At 32.1% G+C, this 17,998-nt stretch overlaps 1 protein-coding gene across 1 annotated transcript in view; it reads left to right on the top strand.

Moving 5' to 3' along the window:
* Positions 1 to 17,998, top strand: part of LOC129225575 (general vesicular transport factor p115-like) — a 64,892-nt gene that overhangs the window by 19,969 nt on the left and 26,925 nt on the right. The window contains exons 9-14 of the mRNA XM_054860024.1: positions 149 to 213; positions 4,992 to 5,080; positions 5,818 to 5,972; positions 7,895 to 8,100; positions 9,906 to 10,016; positions 11,044 to 11,165. Of these exons, the coding sequence (XP_054715999.1) occupies positions 149 to 213; positions 4,992 to 5,080; positions 5,818 to 5,972; positions 7,895 to 8,100; positions 9,906 to 10,016; positions 11,044 to 11,165 (748 nt within the window). The remainder of the gene's footprint in view (positions 1 to 148; positions 214 to 4,991; positions 5,081 to 5,817; positions 5,973 to 7,894; positions 8,101 to 9,905; positions 10,017 to 11,043; positions 11,166 to 17,998) is intronic.

Here is a 17,998-nt window from a genome sequence, read left to right as displayed (position 1 = left end):
GTACATGTTTGTGTATGAGTTTGTGGAAAAAATATTTTTTTTTCATGTCCTTAGAGTTAAAATTTTTTGCTTGAGTAGTTTTTTTTTTTTTTCTTTTCTTTAATTGTTGAATGAAAATCAATAGGTAACCAAGTAAAACTTTTTTCAGGTCTACTGGAACAAATGTGTAATATTTTATTGGCTTCTGGCGTACCTGCTGATGTGCTGACTGAAGTAAGTTTCATGCTGCAATGTCTGAACTGTTTTTTTATTCACTGCTGATAGTTAATGTTACTTTTTATGCTATAAAATATACTTTGACGTAATGATTTTAGGCTGTTAATTTGAATGGAATGAAATAAATAATATTAATTTTATAAGTTCAGAAACATTCTTAAATTCAGTAGGAGTGCAAGTTTTAAACGACATAGGGAAAATATATATTATATATATAACTGCACATGATGATGTTGATAAATAGACTAGAATCGGCCTAGCTAGGCCCAGAGCCTATTGCCGGTCATCACTTTTCTACTTGTTTAAAGCTTATTCACAAAATGAATTGTTTAAGAAAATATGTGCTTGTGTTCAAAATGAATGATATGAATGGTTGCTTGTATCCCCTTCACAATACTAAATGAGGGAAAAACATTTTTAAGGGGTCACACCTTACAAGCAATTTTTTTCAATTTAAATAAATTCTATTTTTTGTTGAAACCATAACATGCTTACTTACTTTGTAATCAATAATATTTTTAAAAATTTTTAAAGTATTGCTTACTTTTTTTAAAAATTCAAAACATTTAGGAAAATTCCAATTTTTTCAAATCCCTAAGGCTTTTTTGTTTTTAAACTAATATAAAAAAATCTTTTTGCTAAACGATCACAATCATCATCTCTAAAAATCTGTGCATTCATTTGCTTTTGTGTTTACTAGAAAATTTTCTGTGATCAATTACGGAAAAAAACGTAATTTTTTTCAAAAAAAATTTGGTTTTTAAAGGTATAACATGCTCTAAACATTTGAGTAATTTATAAAATGCTTATCCAATGCACAGTTTTGTTAAAAATATTATCTTAATTGCAAAAAGTATTACTTTAAAGCTGTATCTTTAATAGAAAAAAATCCTTAGGGATTATTATGACACGAAAACACAAAAAAACGATCATTGTGAAAAATCAATTTAAAGTTTTCTTTTTGCATAAGAACGCATAGCGAGCATGACCTAAAACCATTCAAAACTTTTTAAATATTTGAACTAAAGCAATGAAACTTTTCCCCTGTGTTTGGACTAGTGTTTAGTTTCGAAAAAAAAATTTTTTTTGATCGTTTGGTCATTTTTGAGGTACTGTAACCCCTAAAGGCAGTGGTTGGAAAAACTACATTTTTTTTTGTAGCGAACTACAACTACTTTGTCACAAATGTAGTTAACTACAACTACTTTTTTTTAATGTAGCAACTACAAACTACTGTACTGAAATGTAGTCGCTACTTCACTACTTTTCAAAAAAGAAGTAAATAAAAAGCATACACACTTAACTAGGGTGTCCAACAAAAAATTAAAGTCGATTTGTCGAGTCGCATACCTCTTATATTTTTCCTCTTATGTCAAAACAATTGTGAAAACAGTTTCATATATTTTGAACAACTGCAACCCGTGCCGACTTGCATCGGAAAGTGTAAACCAGCACTTTGTATCATAGGCCAAATCGAAAAAAAAAAAAAAACCTTTTTTAGAAACTCGAAACTTTTGTTGTTAAATCGTTGCGCCTATACCCCACACCCCATATGTACCACAAAAACATTTATTCAAATTAAAAAACATTTAGATATCCACGCTTGGCCTAAAATTTATAATTATCTTCAAAAAAAAAAGAATTTTTTTCTATTTATCTTTTAAAAAATTAAATATAAATTTAAATAAAGTAACAAGTTTTCAAAACTTATTAGCGAACACATTTTCAGATCAACATTTGCAAATGAATAATAAAAAAATAATATAACTAAAAGGAAAAACTTAACTTATAACCTTAAAAAAATCCATATCTTTGAGTACTATGTGGGAGACTTAAATATTGCAGGAGAGCAAAAATTTATATTTAACGCTAATGGGGGCGTTTCCAAAATTTTAAAAGTATTTTTTTCTGAAAGAGCATGTTTAAAAACATAGGATCTAACCATTTTTTAAATAATGTGTTTAAGTTTAATATTTTTAAAAAATTACTTAAATCGTTGCGCTTTCATTGTTTGCATTTCTTGTCGATGACATCACAAATAATGAAATGCCGTTCTGTGTTGCCATTCACAGAGCAAAATATTTAATTCGCATCTTTACTCACGTGTATTAGCAACGATATGGTTGATAGCAAGCGTAAATTGCGATCTTTAATTCGCTTCTTGATTATCATAACGTGGAAACGCGGTACAAAATGCGTCAAAGAGCATCATTTGTGACGTCATCAAGACCACGTCTTGTTTGCAAAATCGGACGTTTTAAAAAGTTAAAAATAACTGTAAGGAAAATGAAAGAATTTTCTGAGTCCATGTTTTATTTATTTATTTTTTTGCTTATTTTATCAATTTCAGTGACTAGAAGAAGAAGTTTTGGTTGAAGGAAACAACACCATTACTTACTTTACTGCTAATATTTTTCAGCTTGATAACTTCATAAAATTTACTTACATTTTTAAAAATATGTATCGAAAAAAAATCAATTTTTTGAAGAAAATTATAAATTTTAGGCCAAGTGTGGGATAACAAAATGTTTTTTTAATTTGAATGAATGGTTTTGTGTTGCATGTGGGGTATAGGGGTAACGTTTTATCAACAAAAATTTCGAGTTTCTAAAAAAAGTTTGAAAAATCAACTTTCAACTTTTTTACTTTTTGGGACACCCTAATACTCACAAACACACATCGTAAGAGAATTGAACAAAAAAAGGTTTAGATTGATAATTTATCTCATCTGAACATGGAATATTACGAAGAATTATCTTTTATTTCTTTTTTCCCACAAATGTCCGTTATCATACTCTTATATAACAATTTAATGCTCGTATTTATTTATTTATGTATTGTAAGCCGGCCAGGGCACTTCAATACTGTGTTGCCAGATGGTCATATCCAGATTTCCCCAATTCCCTTCCAACTTTTCCCCAAAAAGCGATGTTTTCTATCAAAATTCCCCAAATTCAATAACCATTTTCCCACTAATATTTTCATGAAATGAATCGACTTCATCTGATATTTTTGTCTCTTGAAATTTTTTTTTTCCCCCAAATAGCCAAATTTTCTTATAAAATTCCCCAACTTTTTTTCTTCCGATTTTGCTTTTTTTTTTTAAATTAAATCTTTCATTATCTTTACTAATAGTAAAGCTGAAAGTCTCTGTCTGGATATCTCTCTGTCCGAATCTCTCTCTGTCTGTCAGGATCTTTGTGACGTGCATAGCGCCTAGACCGCTTGGCCGATTTTCATGAAATTTGGCAAATAATTAGTTTGTAGCATGGGGGTGTGCACCTTTAAGCAATTTTTCGAATATTCGATTTTCTTCTTTTTCTATTCCAATTTGAAGAACATTTTCCCAAGCAAAATAATCATAAGATGGACGAGTAAATTACCAAGTTAAAGTTATCATAACGTGGAACCATACGTGGGCAAGCCAATTGGCAAGAAATTCATCATGCATTATTTGTAAATATACAGGGGAACCAAAAGACCTTCAAATTTGCTACTACGGGCAAAGCCGTGTGGGTTCCACTAGTCATAAATACAAGCGCCTGATCGAAAGATAAGAAATAAGCCAAATATTTTTTACTACTCTCATTTGCTACTCTGCTTCTGTATGTAAATTTAAACTATGATTTTTGTATATATTTATCCAAGAACATTCTTCATCACACTTATTTTTACCTGTTTCATGCAGTTACTCACGCAGAACATTAATGCAAATTCCGTAGCATAATATTCCACATAATGCGAATTCCATCAAGTTGAGCAAAGCTAAACCAACGCTGTTTGATACAAACAATGCAACAACCAGATGTCAAGACACGAATTTAAATGCGAGATTTTTTCCCCCGGGTTTTCCCCAAGAAAAAAATTTTTCCCCAAAGAAATCCCCTCAAAACCCATTTCCCCAAAATTACCCTGGAGAGCACCAGATTTCCCCAAAATGGGGAAATTTCCTCCAATCTGGCAACACTGCTTCAATATCATCCTCTTCTATAACACTTACAGTAGCTTCTTTATTTAGTGAATACTGTAAAAGCACTTACTTTCGCGGAACTTTAATTTTTGCGATTTTCGCATGCCCGTCGTAATCACGAAATTTTAAGCCTCGCGAAATATTTCTTGTTTTCAACTTTCGGTCTGTTTATATAATATTCACGAAATTTTCAACTCGTGAAATCACCGATCTCCATTTTCGCCAAAAAAAGTGCTTTTACTGTTGAAACCATAATCTCATTGAAATATAAAACGTTCATCCACAGGACATTCTCGGCAGCCAGAAAACACAAACAAATTACTAAATTTACGGTTATCGCTTATTCTTTTTCATTTCTTTCTAAGCTAAGCTCTATCTAACACGAATATTGGCGAAATATGAAAACTACGATTGCAAACAAAAAATGGCGGCAAACAGATAGAACGTATGGCGCCAAACTGATATGCATGAGGTCCGCTCGTATTTTTATGAGTCTTATTTATCATTGCATCTGCTGATGAACTTGTATAAAATTTGCGCCAGTCAAATTCGTTTGAACTTTGATTATTTTTTTTCCAAGTTTAATTAAAAGTAGTTTCCAGAAATCGCTACAAACTACTATTTTTTTGTATCGAACTACTCACTACACTACATTTTTAAAAATGTAGTGCGCTACACTACAAACTATTAAAAAATGTAGCTACTACAGTAGCGTCGCTACTTGTAGCGCGCTACTTCCAACCACTGCCTTAAGGTAATAGTAAAACCTGGAAGAGTATTGAATATGCTTCACTTCTATTTTCAGAGTATTAATACGGTTGCTGAACTCATTAGAGGTAATCATAGCAATCAAGAATATTTTTCTTCAGTATGTGCCCCTGTAAATCCACCCAGGTAAGTTGAAGCTTTTCTGCCGTAACTAGAATTGTCATTTACCTTGTAAAATGAACACACACTCATAATGCAGTTTATCACCAATGTGTAACTAAAAACTAATGACTACGTGCAGTTTTTGTGATCTCCGAACTGACTTCAAGCAGAGAAAAATGAACATTTCTATTTTGTAAAGCTCACGCTAAGCTTGTTTTGACTTGATACTTAATCCACTGTTTTCCTAATAGATCTCATTAGGTCCTACCCATTATGCCCCCAGTGCGACTTTTTGGATATACGGTACTGTAAAATATTTGTAAAATTTATGTATTGAAAATCATATTGTTGTGTTTTTATATTATACTAGTTATGTTTTACTTAAAAAATTGTGTTTAGTTTACTCTAATTGATTAAGATGTGCGTGTAATCCATTACTTTTTTATGTGTATGTAAAAATTGTAAGTATAGTAGTTATTGCATTTAAAATTTTATTTTTGTAATAAAAAACCATTTTCTAACTTTTATAATAATATAAAAAACAAAATTAAACAGACAAAAAAAATTCCCCGGTTTTGGTCCATTTTTCTGAATTATTTGTCACAGTTAAGGGGTTAATATGGTCTTTTTTAAACTTTGAAATTGATATATTGTCGTAAAAATAGTGCAGCTAAAGCCTGTCAAATATATTTCAGATCCGTGGTTATATGAGTGTTTGAACTTCAAAATGGTTCTATTATTCCCTTTTCATTTTTTTCCAGACCACTGCTTGTTGTTCTACTAATGTCCATGGGGAACAATAAACAACCTTTCAATTTGCGGTGTGCTGTTTTATACTGCTTCCAATGCTTTTTATATCGCAATGAATTGGGCCAAGCACAGATTGTACAGACATTGCTGCCATCTACAGCCGATAGTATGGTCATTTTTGCATATTTTTAATTTCTATATGTATGTTTTCTGCATAAATGAATGTACTTAATTCAAGCTCATGTTTCTTATTTGGTTGTCATTTATATTTTAATATGAATTTTAAGTTGTTTTTTGTAATATGCATGTTGTATTCAGAGCATTTGGAGGGGGGGGGGAACTTGCCTTTGAAATTTTTATTAAAAGAGTTCAAAGTTTTGACAGTAAAATCCAACATAAAAATTTTCCTATGCGGTAAAGTTTGTTTCAGGAGTATTTTCTTTTGTAGAAAAATTATAATTTTTATTGTTTTTAGGCATAATAGAAGATGATAGTAAAGATAACTATTTTGTGTACAATTTTTAGTTCATTTGAAAAATTATTTTCTTAAACAGTTGAATAAAATTAGGATATTAACCAAAATTTCAAAAAATGAAAATTGATACTTCTTCCCAAATGGAGGGGGGGGGGGTTGTGCTCTAAAATAGTTGTTGTAAAAACAAAACTTTATAACTTCTTTCAATGTCTTAAATATATAAATCCTGGCAGTTATTTAAAGTTTTCCATTTGCTTTAAAAGATCGGATCAAATTGAATTGCTTTACGGATCAAATTGAAAATCTTTACCCTTACTTGAATCTAGCATTTTCCAAACAAAGGCACTTTGGATCCCCTGAGTTATGTGAACTAGTTAAGGGTTCTTTAGGAAATCAAGTAATTTTATTTGTCCTGTCTAAAGTATAAAAAAAAACACTATTAACTTTAATTTGGATTCAAAGTAGTGCATTGTTTTTAATGTATGCTAAAAACTAGTATAATCTAGAAAGACTCTGAAGCAGTTATTTCTTTAGTAGGAAGGAGAGGGAGTGTCCGCGGTACCTGCTAATGGGTTCAATTTTGCATAATTTACTTCAATATTTAGTCAGTGGGTTTAAAATAAATGCAACATCTTCCAAGATGGAAATACTTTGCAAGTTTTTTTCCTGATCTTTTTACGAAAGAAAATAGTCTTTCACTATTTGTCAGCTCTTCAATGCAATATTGAAAGAAGGAATAGGCTGTGCTTCCAGTTCTTGTTCATTTCATTGGTGGACGAAAAGTCCATAAGATCAGCTACGGATGAAGCAATATAGCATTTCTGTTGTCATAGATTAGCTTTCAACATTGTGGATTATCCTTCATAAAAGCATACAAGTGCAACATATTGCTTATTTTAGAAAATTTCTTACTTTTATTTCACTTCCCAGGGAAAACATAAAATGCAGGGAATTCATAAGTAACAAACTTTCAATCTGAGTTAAATTAATGTTATTAGTAAATGGGAAAAACTGGGACCTGATTTTTAAAAATGTAGAATGCAAGGGGCGCAAAATCAGGGTTTCACTGTATTTGAATTCAAAAACAAAAATCACTATTCATATTTTAGCTCCTTTCGTTTGTAATTAAATTCATCAATTAAATTTTCTAACTTGAATTTTCTAGACTTTTGTAAATGTTGACAGAAAATATGCCTTAAATAGATTTTTTTAAAAATATTTATATATATATATATCGTCGGTTTAGAGGTAAAACTCACTAAGTTGGTTTTAAAAGTCAGTAAGTGCAAAATTTTCCACAAGGGATGATTAATCCAAAATTATAGTAGTATAGGCTTAAAACAAAACTTGAGCATTAAAAAAATATATATTGCAACAAAAAAAAATCGCCCATAGTTTTTTTAATAACTATTTTTTACTTTTTTTCCACATTTCCAGAAATTAATCAAAGTGCACTAAGTACATTTTTTAATCGACGTTATATGAATTGATGAGCCTGAAAATCAGTCATCTCCTGGGTTTTGACAAAGGAAACGGCTCTTTTTCGGACTCATCGATTCATATATAAGAGTTTCATTAGCACACCTAATATGTGTATGCAACTATTTTTCCAGTGAGCACAATGACTGTTGGCAAGCTTTTGTGTGGAGGCCTCTTCAGTGTGGACAGCCTTTCCAACTGGTTTGCTGCCATTGCCTTATCTCATGCCCTTGTGGACAATCCGACTCAAAAGGAACAGCTTTTGAGGGTGCAGCTGGCTACAAGTGTCGGGAATCCTGCCATTTCTCTCATCAACCAATGTGCCATGATGCTTCAGCAAGTAAGTTCAGTTTAGAATCAATATTATTTTTAAATGTGCAATGAAATTTATTACATATCCATGATTATGTAATGAAATACAATATCCCCCTTTTTGCAAATGGGAGAATGAGAGACATAATGTTCCAGGAATGGGATTTAGCAAAAGTCATCAAGAATAATGATTCATCTAACTACAAGTAATTTATCAGTTCACCTAAAAATGATTTAGTGTATTCTTACTGTACTTGCCAAAGTATATTCTCTAGATAGTGTACTTTGGAATTACATTTGGATAGATTATGGATTTTACGGCATACAGATTGATGCAATAAAATCATTATTTGTACAAAAATATAACTTTGTACTTTTTAATACCTGTATCTGCATACCCGAAAACCCTGTGGTGCAGGGGGGGGCACGTTCTTAAGGGGTCCAAGGGCCCATGAAATTGAGAAAAAAAACTAGCTCTAAGACTTATTAACGTTGCAAACATACAATACTGGTCTCTGGGGGAGGCCCTACAGATTTTGTTGCAGGGGGTCCAAAATTTATAGATCCGGGTCTGATTTTTTGCAACATATTTTGTGGGGTAGACTATTGATGGAATAAGAAGAAATATCTTTAGCTGAAACCAAATGCTTAAATGCACAATTTCAACATGTTAATAAACATAATATGTGTAATCAAAGATAATTAAAATATAATAAATAGGCTAAAAATTCCAAGATTGCAAAGACTTAGAGCTGAACATGAATGATTTCAAACTTTTACATTTTGAAAAAATATTATTTTAGCATTGAAAAATTAAGAAATGCGGTGCTTTTGCAAAGTGATGCTGTTAATTGTTTCTTGTCGTTGTAACTTTTCAATTTTAATTTAATATTTACTCATTTACATGAAAGGACAACATTTTTTTGCAATTTTGAATAACTAATTTTTCCATTCAGAAATGTGATTCAAAGTAAAAAAATCTCCCCCCCCCCCTTCCCCCAAAAAAAACAGATTATTGGATTATTAAAGTCTGGAAAATGCTGCACATTATAAATGCTTTTATTATAGGTACACCAAAAATTTCCTTTTTTTGTTTTAATCTTTTAATGACAAAATGTTTGCATGACCCAGCTTCATTTATTCAAATGCCCCTCATGTTTGAAACAAAATACAATGTGCACCAATTCTTGGTTGAGAAATAATGTGAGAACTATTTGTATATTTTTTAATGTCTCGTAAACAATCATAGCCTAATCAACAAGGGGTGTGACTTGTAACTGGAGAATTTCCAGTTCGCTGCTAGCCAGATGAAGATCCTCAGTGTTTTTGATGATGACTGGGGCACATTAAATATGTTGTGGTCATAAAGCCCTCCAAGTAAATAGTGGGGTGCTGAACCAGGGAGTTGCTTAGCTTCTAGTTTAGATCAAATTGGTTGAAATGTTGATAGATGGTGCTTCCATTGATTGTGTTCCGTCTGAGCAAAATCCGACTTCCACCTTAGTGGTACTCCGTAATTAGAAACATCCAATCTGCTGTGTAGCATTGTTTGTTCACGCTGGGATACCCGAATGGCAAAACATGGGCTTTTATCGTAATAGAAAGGAAGATGATTTTTTAAGGTTTTGTTTTGCTTCTTCTCTGTACCAACTAGATTTATAAGGTGATAAATTGTCCAGATTGCATTTGGTGCCAGTTAGTTTAAGTGAACAAGGTTTGTACTTTACATCAATTATTACAAAACTTTACATGATTCATAATACATTATTGTTCTGTTTACATTTTCAGAAAATATTTGTAGGTAAAATTTATTGACTACATTGTTTTTTCCAGGGTGGTAAATTACAAACCCGATTGGGCCTTTTGATACTGATGAGCACGTGGTTAGCCAACTGCACCGTTGCTGTGATGCAATTTCTCAGTGTGCCTACAAATATCCCATTTGTATCCTTCAATTACAGAAAAGAAAGAAATATTTTATGACATAAATGACAGTTATTTTTCAAAGATAAATATCTGAACTTCTTATTTAAAAAAAAAAATGTTTAAATTATTTCGATTGAGGAAAATTATAAATCTTAACATTTTGATGAAGAATTATTTAAAGATAATTTTTATCCTTCAAATTGTGTATAAACTTGCTGTCGATACAATCATTGAAATTCTTAAAATATGTAATCAAAGCAATATCATTATACAGTAAAATGTTAAACAATATCAATGCTAAAGAAGATTTTAACTCTTTGGCTTCGTTCAAACTGCTTATTTTTATAACTTTTATCAAAACCTCTGTATCTCGAAATTTTTCTTCTGTCCTGTGAAATTCAAGGTAGACAAGTTTGAATGTATTTCTTTTGACAGTTTTGATTTAAAATAATATTAATTTCTGCCTCTTGTTGGATAATCCATAGTAAAAAGGTCAATTCGCTTTGTCTCATATTGTTCTAACTGTTCTGTGAAACATCAGATCTGTACAAGGTGTGCATAAATGAATACCACATTTGTGTATGGCAATAAAAAAAATGTTAGAAAAGTCATTAAAACCCAAACATAACTGTTGAAAATGTTAAATTAAGTTTTTTATACGAAAAGAATGTTAATAGTATATCAATACTATTTGATTGGTTTTGAAACTTTTTTTTTTAATTAAATGTGTAAACCTTTGTATAACTTTTAGAAAATGACTAAAACAGGAAAAATGGAATTTAGGATTAATCCACTGAAGTTAGGGTCGAAATTTCAACTATCAAAATATCGGCAAACGACCAGTTGCTTTGTTCAAATGTAGAAGCAATTTTCGCCCGTCATGCCTTGACAGGCAATATAGTTAATTTCTTAATTGAGCGTCCTTATGAATGTTTTAGTAATGCATGAATTATTTGCATTGAAAGTGTTTATTGGTGGTTATATGTCAAGGGGGGGGGCCTTGTTTTATTTATATATATTTTTTATTTTCTTAACTGCTGCATAGCTTACATCTCAAGTAAATTTAGCCGAAGGAGATGAGCACGAGGACATAGTTCAAGGAGTTTGTGCTTTTCTTTTAGGCATTTGTATAGAATTCAATGACAACTCTCAGCAGAGCTTTACCAAGTGAGAATTCCATTTTTTTTTTATGTGTTATTTCAATTCTTTGAATGATAAGTTTACTGTTCTATAATTTCATGCATCTATTACTTTCAATCTTATAATTTCTCTTCAATTGTCTTCCACGTGTAAATTTTTAATTCAGTATGTTGTCCAAATTTCAATTTCAATTTCGTCAACTGTGACGGTTTTTATGTCGATTACGAATTTCATTAAAAAAATATTTTTAAAAGTGGAGACATGACCAAGATTTTCGAGGAAAGGAGTTAAAGATAGTGTATTATAATTAAATATAAGATTTCTGCACCCGTACTGAAATATATTTATATTTCAATCAATTTGTGTTATTCAAATATTATTAAAATAAGTTTTTAATAACAAATAATCATCACACAGGAAAATGTTTTTGACGAAACTCTTTAGCTTGACTGACTCTAAAAATTTGATGAAGTAATTTCATTGCATATTAAGCAATGCATTTTCAGGCGATTGACTTTGCTACTTTTTCCTGTTCAATTTAGTTTTTTTTTTCTTTTGTCCAATAAAAGGATGGTTAAAAAACTTATCTAGTTTGAAGATTTTTGAATTTCTTTGTATTATACTTTTTCTACTACATTGAGTAAAATCTACTCATTGAGCTAATGTTGCAACCAGCGCCTAATGCTGCAGCCATTTTTACTTTCTTCTATATCTAATATATAGAAGAAAGTATTGGATTCGTGCAAATTTTCGAATTTCGAATTTTGACGGATTCGAACGTTTTGAGGTGTGCTGAGTCCGTTTCGACTATTTTTGGAAAATGTCTGTCTGTCTGTGTGTGTGTATGTATGTGTGTATGTATGTGTGTGTGTCACGTCTGTGTGTGACCAGTTTTTTGTGGCCGCTCTACAGCAAAAACTACCGCATGAAATCGAACGAAACTTGTTACACATATGTGCCCCTATGTGAACTTGTGCCCATTGGTTTTTGGCGCGAATTCGTCCAAGGGGGGTGGAGCAATGGGACGTTTTTTGAGTTACGCGTGATTGCTTTTCCTCAGGAAGTAACTGGCGGAATCAAACAAAATTTGGTCCATATGTTGCCAGTAACAGGAACAGGTGCTGATTCAATTTTGGTGTCAATAACTCAAAGGGGGGTTGAGCTATAGAACGTTTTTCGTCGTCAATTGTGACTGCTGTATCTCAAGAAATAATGAACGGAATGAAAGAAAAATTTATCGGCAAGTAGTCCTTAGTGGGTATAAGAGCTGATTTTATTTTGGTGTCAACAGCTAAAAAGGGGGTAGCGCAATCGCCCGTTCTTTTTTTCCATTATGAGTGCCCTATCTCAAGAAGTAATGCTACGTTCTGGTTGAAATTTGGAATATATGTGAATCCATATGTAAACAGGCTTTGGTTCAATTTTGACGCCAATCGCTCCAAGAGGTGTTGATTTTTTTTTTTTTTTTTTTTTTTTTTTTTTTTGCGAATAAAAATAGTTTTATTAATGCAACAATAAGAAAGATAAATCGTAATAGATTGTCGTCTGCGTATTTCTCGTGATTTTAATTGTATGGAAATGATCGGAAATATTATCTCGATTTAAAATTTTTAACTGTTGCCATCTTATGTTTGTTAACAAATAAAATATTCGTAATTAATTCAAGCAAGGCTTTTAAAATAACTTTCAATTATCGCTCTTTGCTTTGCTTTTGCAATAATTCAGACATTGGGAGGGTCGTCAAGTTATTGCATGTGTAATTTTATTTTCATTTTGGAATATTGCTTCCTCGTCAAGCATGGGGAGGGATCAGAAAAAAAAAGAAAAATATAGAAGAAAGTTTCGTGATGGCCACAACATACTAGTTCAATTTAGTGCAATTTAACACAAAATTGCGTTTCCATGTACATTAGCACCAGAAAGATTAAAATTTGGTGCTTGATGATATGATACAGTAAACTCCCAATTATCGGCGGGGCCTTTCACTTTTTTTTTTTAAACTTGTGATTGTGTTGTTCGCTTTTAGATTTTACATATATTTTTTACATTCAATATTAGTAGATTATGTACACAAAATATTGATTTTGATGTTGTTACTGTATTTTGTTTCAATTTCAATCAAGTCGGCTGTTCCGGGTTTCTTGGTTGGATGGCGTTGGAAAGTCACTCTACATCTCCCACCAAAACCGAGAAGGTCTTGTTACCACTCGGGGGAGAAGTGGAGGAGTTGTCTTCAGTTAGTGGATGCAGTTAGTGGATGTATGTTAGTAGATGCAATGTAGAATAGTTTTTAGTTATAATTTGAATGAATGTGTGAGTGTAATTAATATTTTTTATCTATTAGTAGGGGGGCATGCTACATTCCGTGGGAAATTTCGTGAGGAAATTGTGAGACCAACTTTAATATATTCCTTATGGTCTGTGTAACTATGCCTCACCGGGTGTTTTGCTTGAATTTGTGTCAGACGGCCTGTATGACGTCATCAATCCAAGATGGCGGCTTTAATGAGTTTTTGCAATTATGAGTTAATTTTTGGGTATTTTGTGATAATTTTCTGGTGAATTTACTTGATTAATATTCTATTCATCTTCTTATTATAAATTAAAAACAAAATATCTATTTTTTTTTGTTTATTAGCTCATTTAAAAAAATTCTGATAAATCTTTTTTTTTTTGGCTCTCAGAATTAGCTGTTTTAAAAGTACCTCGGGTGAACTTTCACAGTTAAAAATACTTTTAATTTTCAGGCTAAGATACATAAACATTAGTACAGTTGATCCTCGTTAATTCGAACACGATTATAACGAATTACTGCTAAAGCGAATTACATTTGCGATCCCCGTCCTTCTGTTGAAAATCACTTAACACACCTAACACTATTGTTTTTCGGATAAAACGAGCTACTGTTGAAACAAATTCACTTTGAAGGTCCCTTTGAGTTCATTTTAACGAGGTTTGACTGTATAATCGTTTGACAGAATTCCAATAACCTGCATACCCCCGACCCCCTAAACTCTTTGACCGGATATGAATATCGTACATTGGGGGTGCTCTTAAGGAATTTGTAGGTAGAGTAGAAGAGAAGGCTTCTGCGTAGAGAAAGTATTGTTTCTCGGTTCGTTGGTGAATAGTCTGCAAATCTTCAAGTACGGTTATTTTTTCCTTCACTTATCACTGCGATTTTATTCACGATATCTTCTCTCCCAGAAACTCATTTACAAGTTTTTTTGCCTCCATCTTCGAAAAAAGCTAGGCTACAAATTAAATATAAACTTTGTATTTTTTGTCAGGTTAAGAGGAAGTGATCATTAGTTAAACCCATTGGTTATGATAAAGTGTTAGAATGTATCGAGAAGAGAGTAGAATGGAATGACAAAGAGTATATACATTACTTACTGAACGATTAACGAATGTGACTATAGAAGAATTGAAAAATGAAAACCGCATCATGGCATGCAGGATGCTAAGAGAAGTGCACTCATAAAGCAAGCATGGACAGAAATAAGAGATTTCACGAAATGGATAAGAATAAACTATATTGTCCTACTTCCATTCATGAAGACAGTGTTGTAGGCTACACACAACGAGATCCAAATTTGTCGTAGGTGACAAAAATAAGTGTTTTTTCTGCCTCGGAAAAGGCGGTGTAAGAAAACCTTTGGTGGCGATAAAAAAGATTCTACAGGTCAGCAATTAAAAAAAGCCATTGAAATTTTCTATTTCAAAATTAAACTCAGTGACTGCACAGATCTAGGAGACCATCATGCAAAGAATATTTTATACCATAAATCTTGCTGGGAAAAACATGTATTTAATGTTTTACGAAAAAATTGCAATCCTGATGTAGTAACAAAGTCACAAGACGTTTCTAATGAAGCAACAGACGTAGAATTTCCGTGTGCATTAAATAATTTTCTTGTTCAGGGAAATGTTACTACAATAACAGACTTGAAATGAATTATCAGTCAATTGCAAATAAAAATAGTGGAAAAAATAAAACGTGAAAAGAAATTAAAAATCTCATTCAAGAGGAAATTGATGACGCTATATTTAGTAATCCAAAAAGTGTAAATGAGTCGCAACGCGTATCTTTAAAGGCAACTGTAGATATTACCCTATCTAATGCAGAAGATGATTTTATAGACATTGGAAAAAACATGAGAACTATCTTTGAAGCTGCGAACATTTTACACAAAGCAGTTTTATCTGATCAGAAATGTACATTTACAGGATCTCTTGAACAGAATCAGATAGTTGATGCCGTTCCAATCGAAGTTGATCAGTTTTTGAAATGGTGCTGCAACGTAAAATTCGATATTAATTCTATTTATGAGGTGCAGAACAATATCGTGCTGAATAAAGCTAAAAGACTATCACACATATTCATGTATAAAATACTGTCTCCGTACCAAGCTTAGAAAGAAACTGTTCATCGACACGCCCGGGATATGCCTTTGCAAGTTGGTGTTGGCCTTAATATGCACTCTGCTACCTGAAGCAAATATATAATTGATTTTTTTTACATAAAATAGGTGTTTCGATTGATTATGCTTAATTTCTACGCTTGGAAACACAGATAGCGAATGAGGTAATAAAGGCGCATGGATGAGAGTGGCAGAATCTATATTCTTCCTGATCTGATAAAAGCAAAATTTTTATTTTATGCTGCAGGTAACATTGATTTGCTTGAAGACACATCTTATGGGAAGGGTACATTGCATAGCAGTGTAATAGTACTTTATCAACAGAAAAAAGACTCGGATAGAAAAATTCCACTTTCTCTTACTACACCTTCAGCAGCCCGTTCCCTTTTGACATTACGTCAGTCCCTGACTGAAATAACGTCCTATAAAATTGCAAAGACAAGTCAACCCAAATGTTCAGCATTTGGGGAAGTATTAAACGATAAGAAAACTGAAAGTGAGATATTAAAGGAATTATGACCGCATTAGAGGACCAGAAAAAACTAAAGGAATATTAGGACTCCATGCTCTATCAGGATGTGATATAACAGGTTCACTTGCTAAGAGGGGAAACCATCTTTTTGGAAAATTTATAAGAAGGCAGACAAAAATACTCCTGATGCTTTGAGTAATCTGGGGTCAACCGAAGAATTTAGTGCAAATGATAAAGTTACTATTGAAGGATTTTTTTGCTCCGTGTATGTGCCGCTGACCAAGATTTCCGATATTGAAGAACTTCGTTGGTTCATGTTTTCCAAGCAAGAGGCTCAAAATGAAAATTTGCCTCCTACAAGAGCATCTTTGTCCCCATACATTTTAAGAGCACATTATCAGGTATTAGAGTGCCGTCTTGCTGACCAGCAGCACCCGAAATCACCATCACCGTTAGACTTCGGATGGGAAAAGAAAGACAACATTATGCTTCAGTTATATGTATACTTCCTTGTGCGTCTGAATTCATCTTGAAACTAGTTCGATGCAGCTGTGAAATAGGTAAATGCATTGTTTCATGCAAATGCAAATCTCAAAACATTTCATGCACTGAACTTTGTGTGTGTAGAGGTGATGAGACTTATGTGAAAAGCACCCAGCCAACAAAGCGATATTGATGACACTTCAGATGAAGAACTTTAAGTGAGGACTGTTTGTTTACTTCTAAATCTATATTTTTGAATTAAAATCAGAGTTTAAATAAATTATTCATTACTTAGAGTACATAAAATGTAAAAAATAAAATTGTCATTGCTTCTGATATTAAGTAACGGAAGTTGTAAATTTTTTCTACATATAAAAAAAGGTTCTTATAACCCCAAAACACGTGTATGTAAATAATTTTACAGGTTTTTTGGAATAATAAATTTGATTTAATCGTACAAGCTTTCCAAAATATTTTTTAACTGCTATTGGTAACTAAAAAAGTTCATAAAATCTGTATCAAAAATCAAAAATAGCCAAATAAATAACTTATTTTATATAAACAATTTGTTTTTTAATTTGAAATGTAATAATATTAAAGTGTTAAATATATAATTAAGTTGAAAAAAAATTTCATAATATGCCTCAAAATTGAGTTAAAACCGAAAATTTTCATCAACATCTAGTGCAGCCGCCATCTTGGATTAATGACGTCACACAGGCGGTCTGACACAAATTCAAGCAAAACACCCGGTGAGGCATAGTTACATAGGCCAAAAGGAATGCATTAAAATTGGTCTCACAATTTCCTCACGAAATTTCCCACGGAGGGTCTTTTTCCTTAAGTATGCAACTGGACTATATTGCATACACTGAGTATCGCTTTTTACCTATTATTCAGATTATCCGCGGTTACCGTGCCGCCCTATTCCGCAGATAATCGGGAGTTTACTGTACTTAATGGACACATGTTGGAACTTTAATCTGTAGTGTGTTTAAAGTATTTGAAGTTAATGTGGAAGATTATTCATTAGTTATAGCTCAAAGTATTTCAATCAAACAAAAAGTAGAGTGCATTGCTATGAAGCCAGTCCAGAACTATATTGATCGTCAAATGTGAAATATTGATATCAACTTTATGAATATGTGTTTTCTTTTCCAAAACAGAGAGAGAGAGTTTCCTCACTCCTAGAAATCATTTAATCCCTCATCCACAAGGAATAATCTTATTCACTACTATATTGTCCACTCCATGATTTTTACTGTAGTAATATTTTTTTCCACTGTAAGTGACAATTTAGTTGCATTATCCTAATGCTTCGACTAAATTGGGTATATTGGTTTGCTATGAGGTGATTATACAGATTTACAGTTAATGTCATCATTCAGGGGTTCTTACCAAAAGAAAAGGTGGTTTGAAAACAATTTACATTACATTAGCATTATTTTTACTATAAAAAAAATACCCCCCCCCCCCCCCCC

Source organism: Uloborus diversus, chromosome 7 (assembly GCF_026930045.1).
Source record: "Uloborus diversus isolate 005 chromosome 7, Udiv.v.3.1, whole genome shotgun sequence".
In the NCBI taxonomy this organism is placed as follows: domain Eukaryota; kingdom Metazoa; phylum Arthropoda; class Arachnida; order Araneae; family Uloboridae; genus Uloborus; species Uloborus diversus.
The sequence above is the reverse complement of the archived record's forward strand: the minus strand, read 5'-3'. Positions and strand labels throughout refer to the sequence as shown.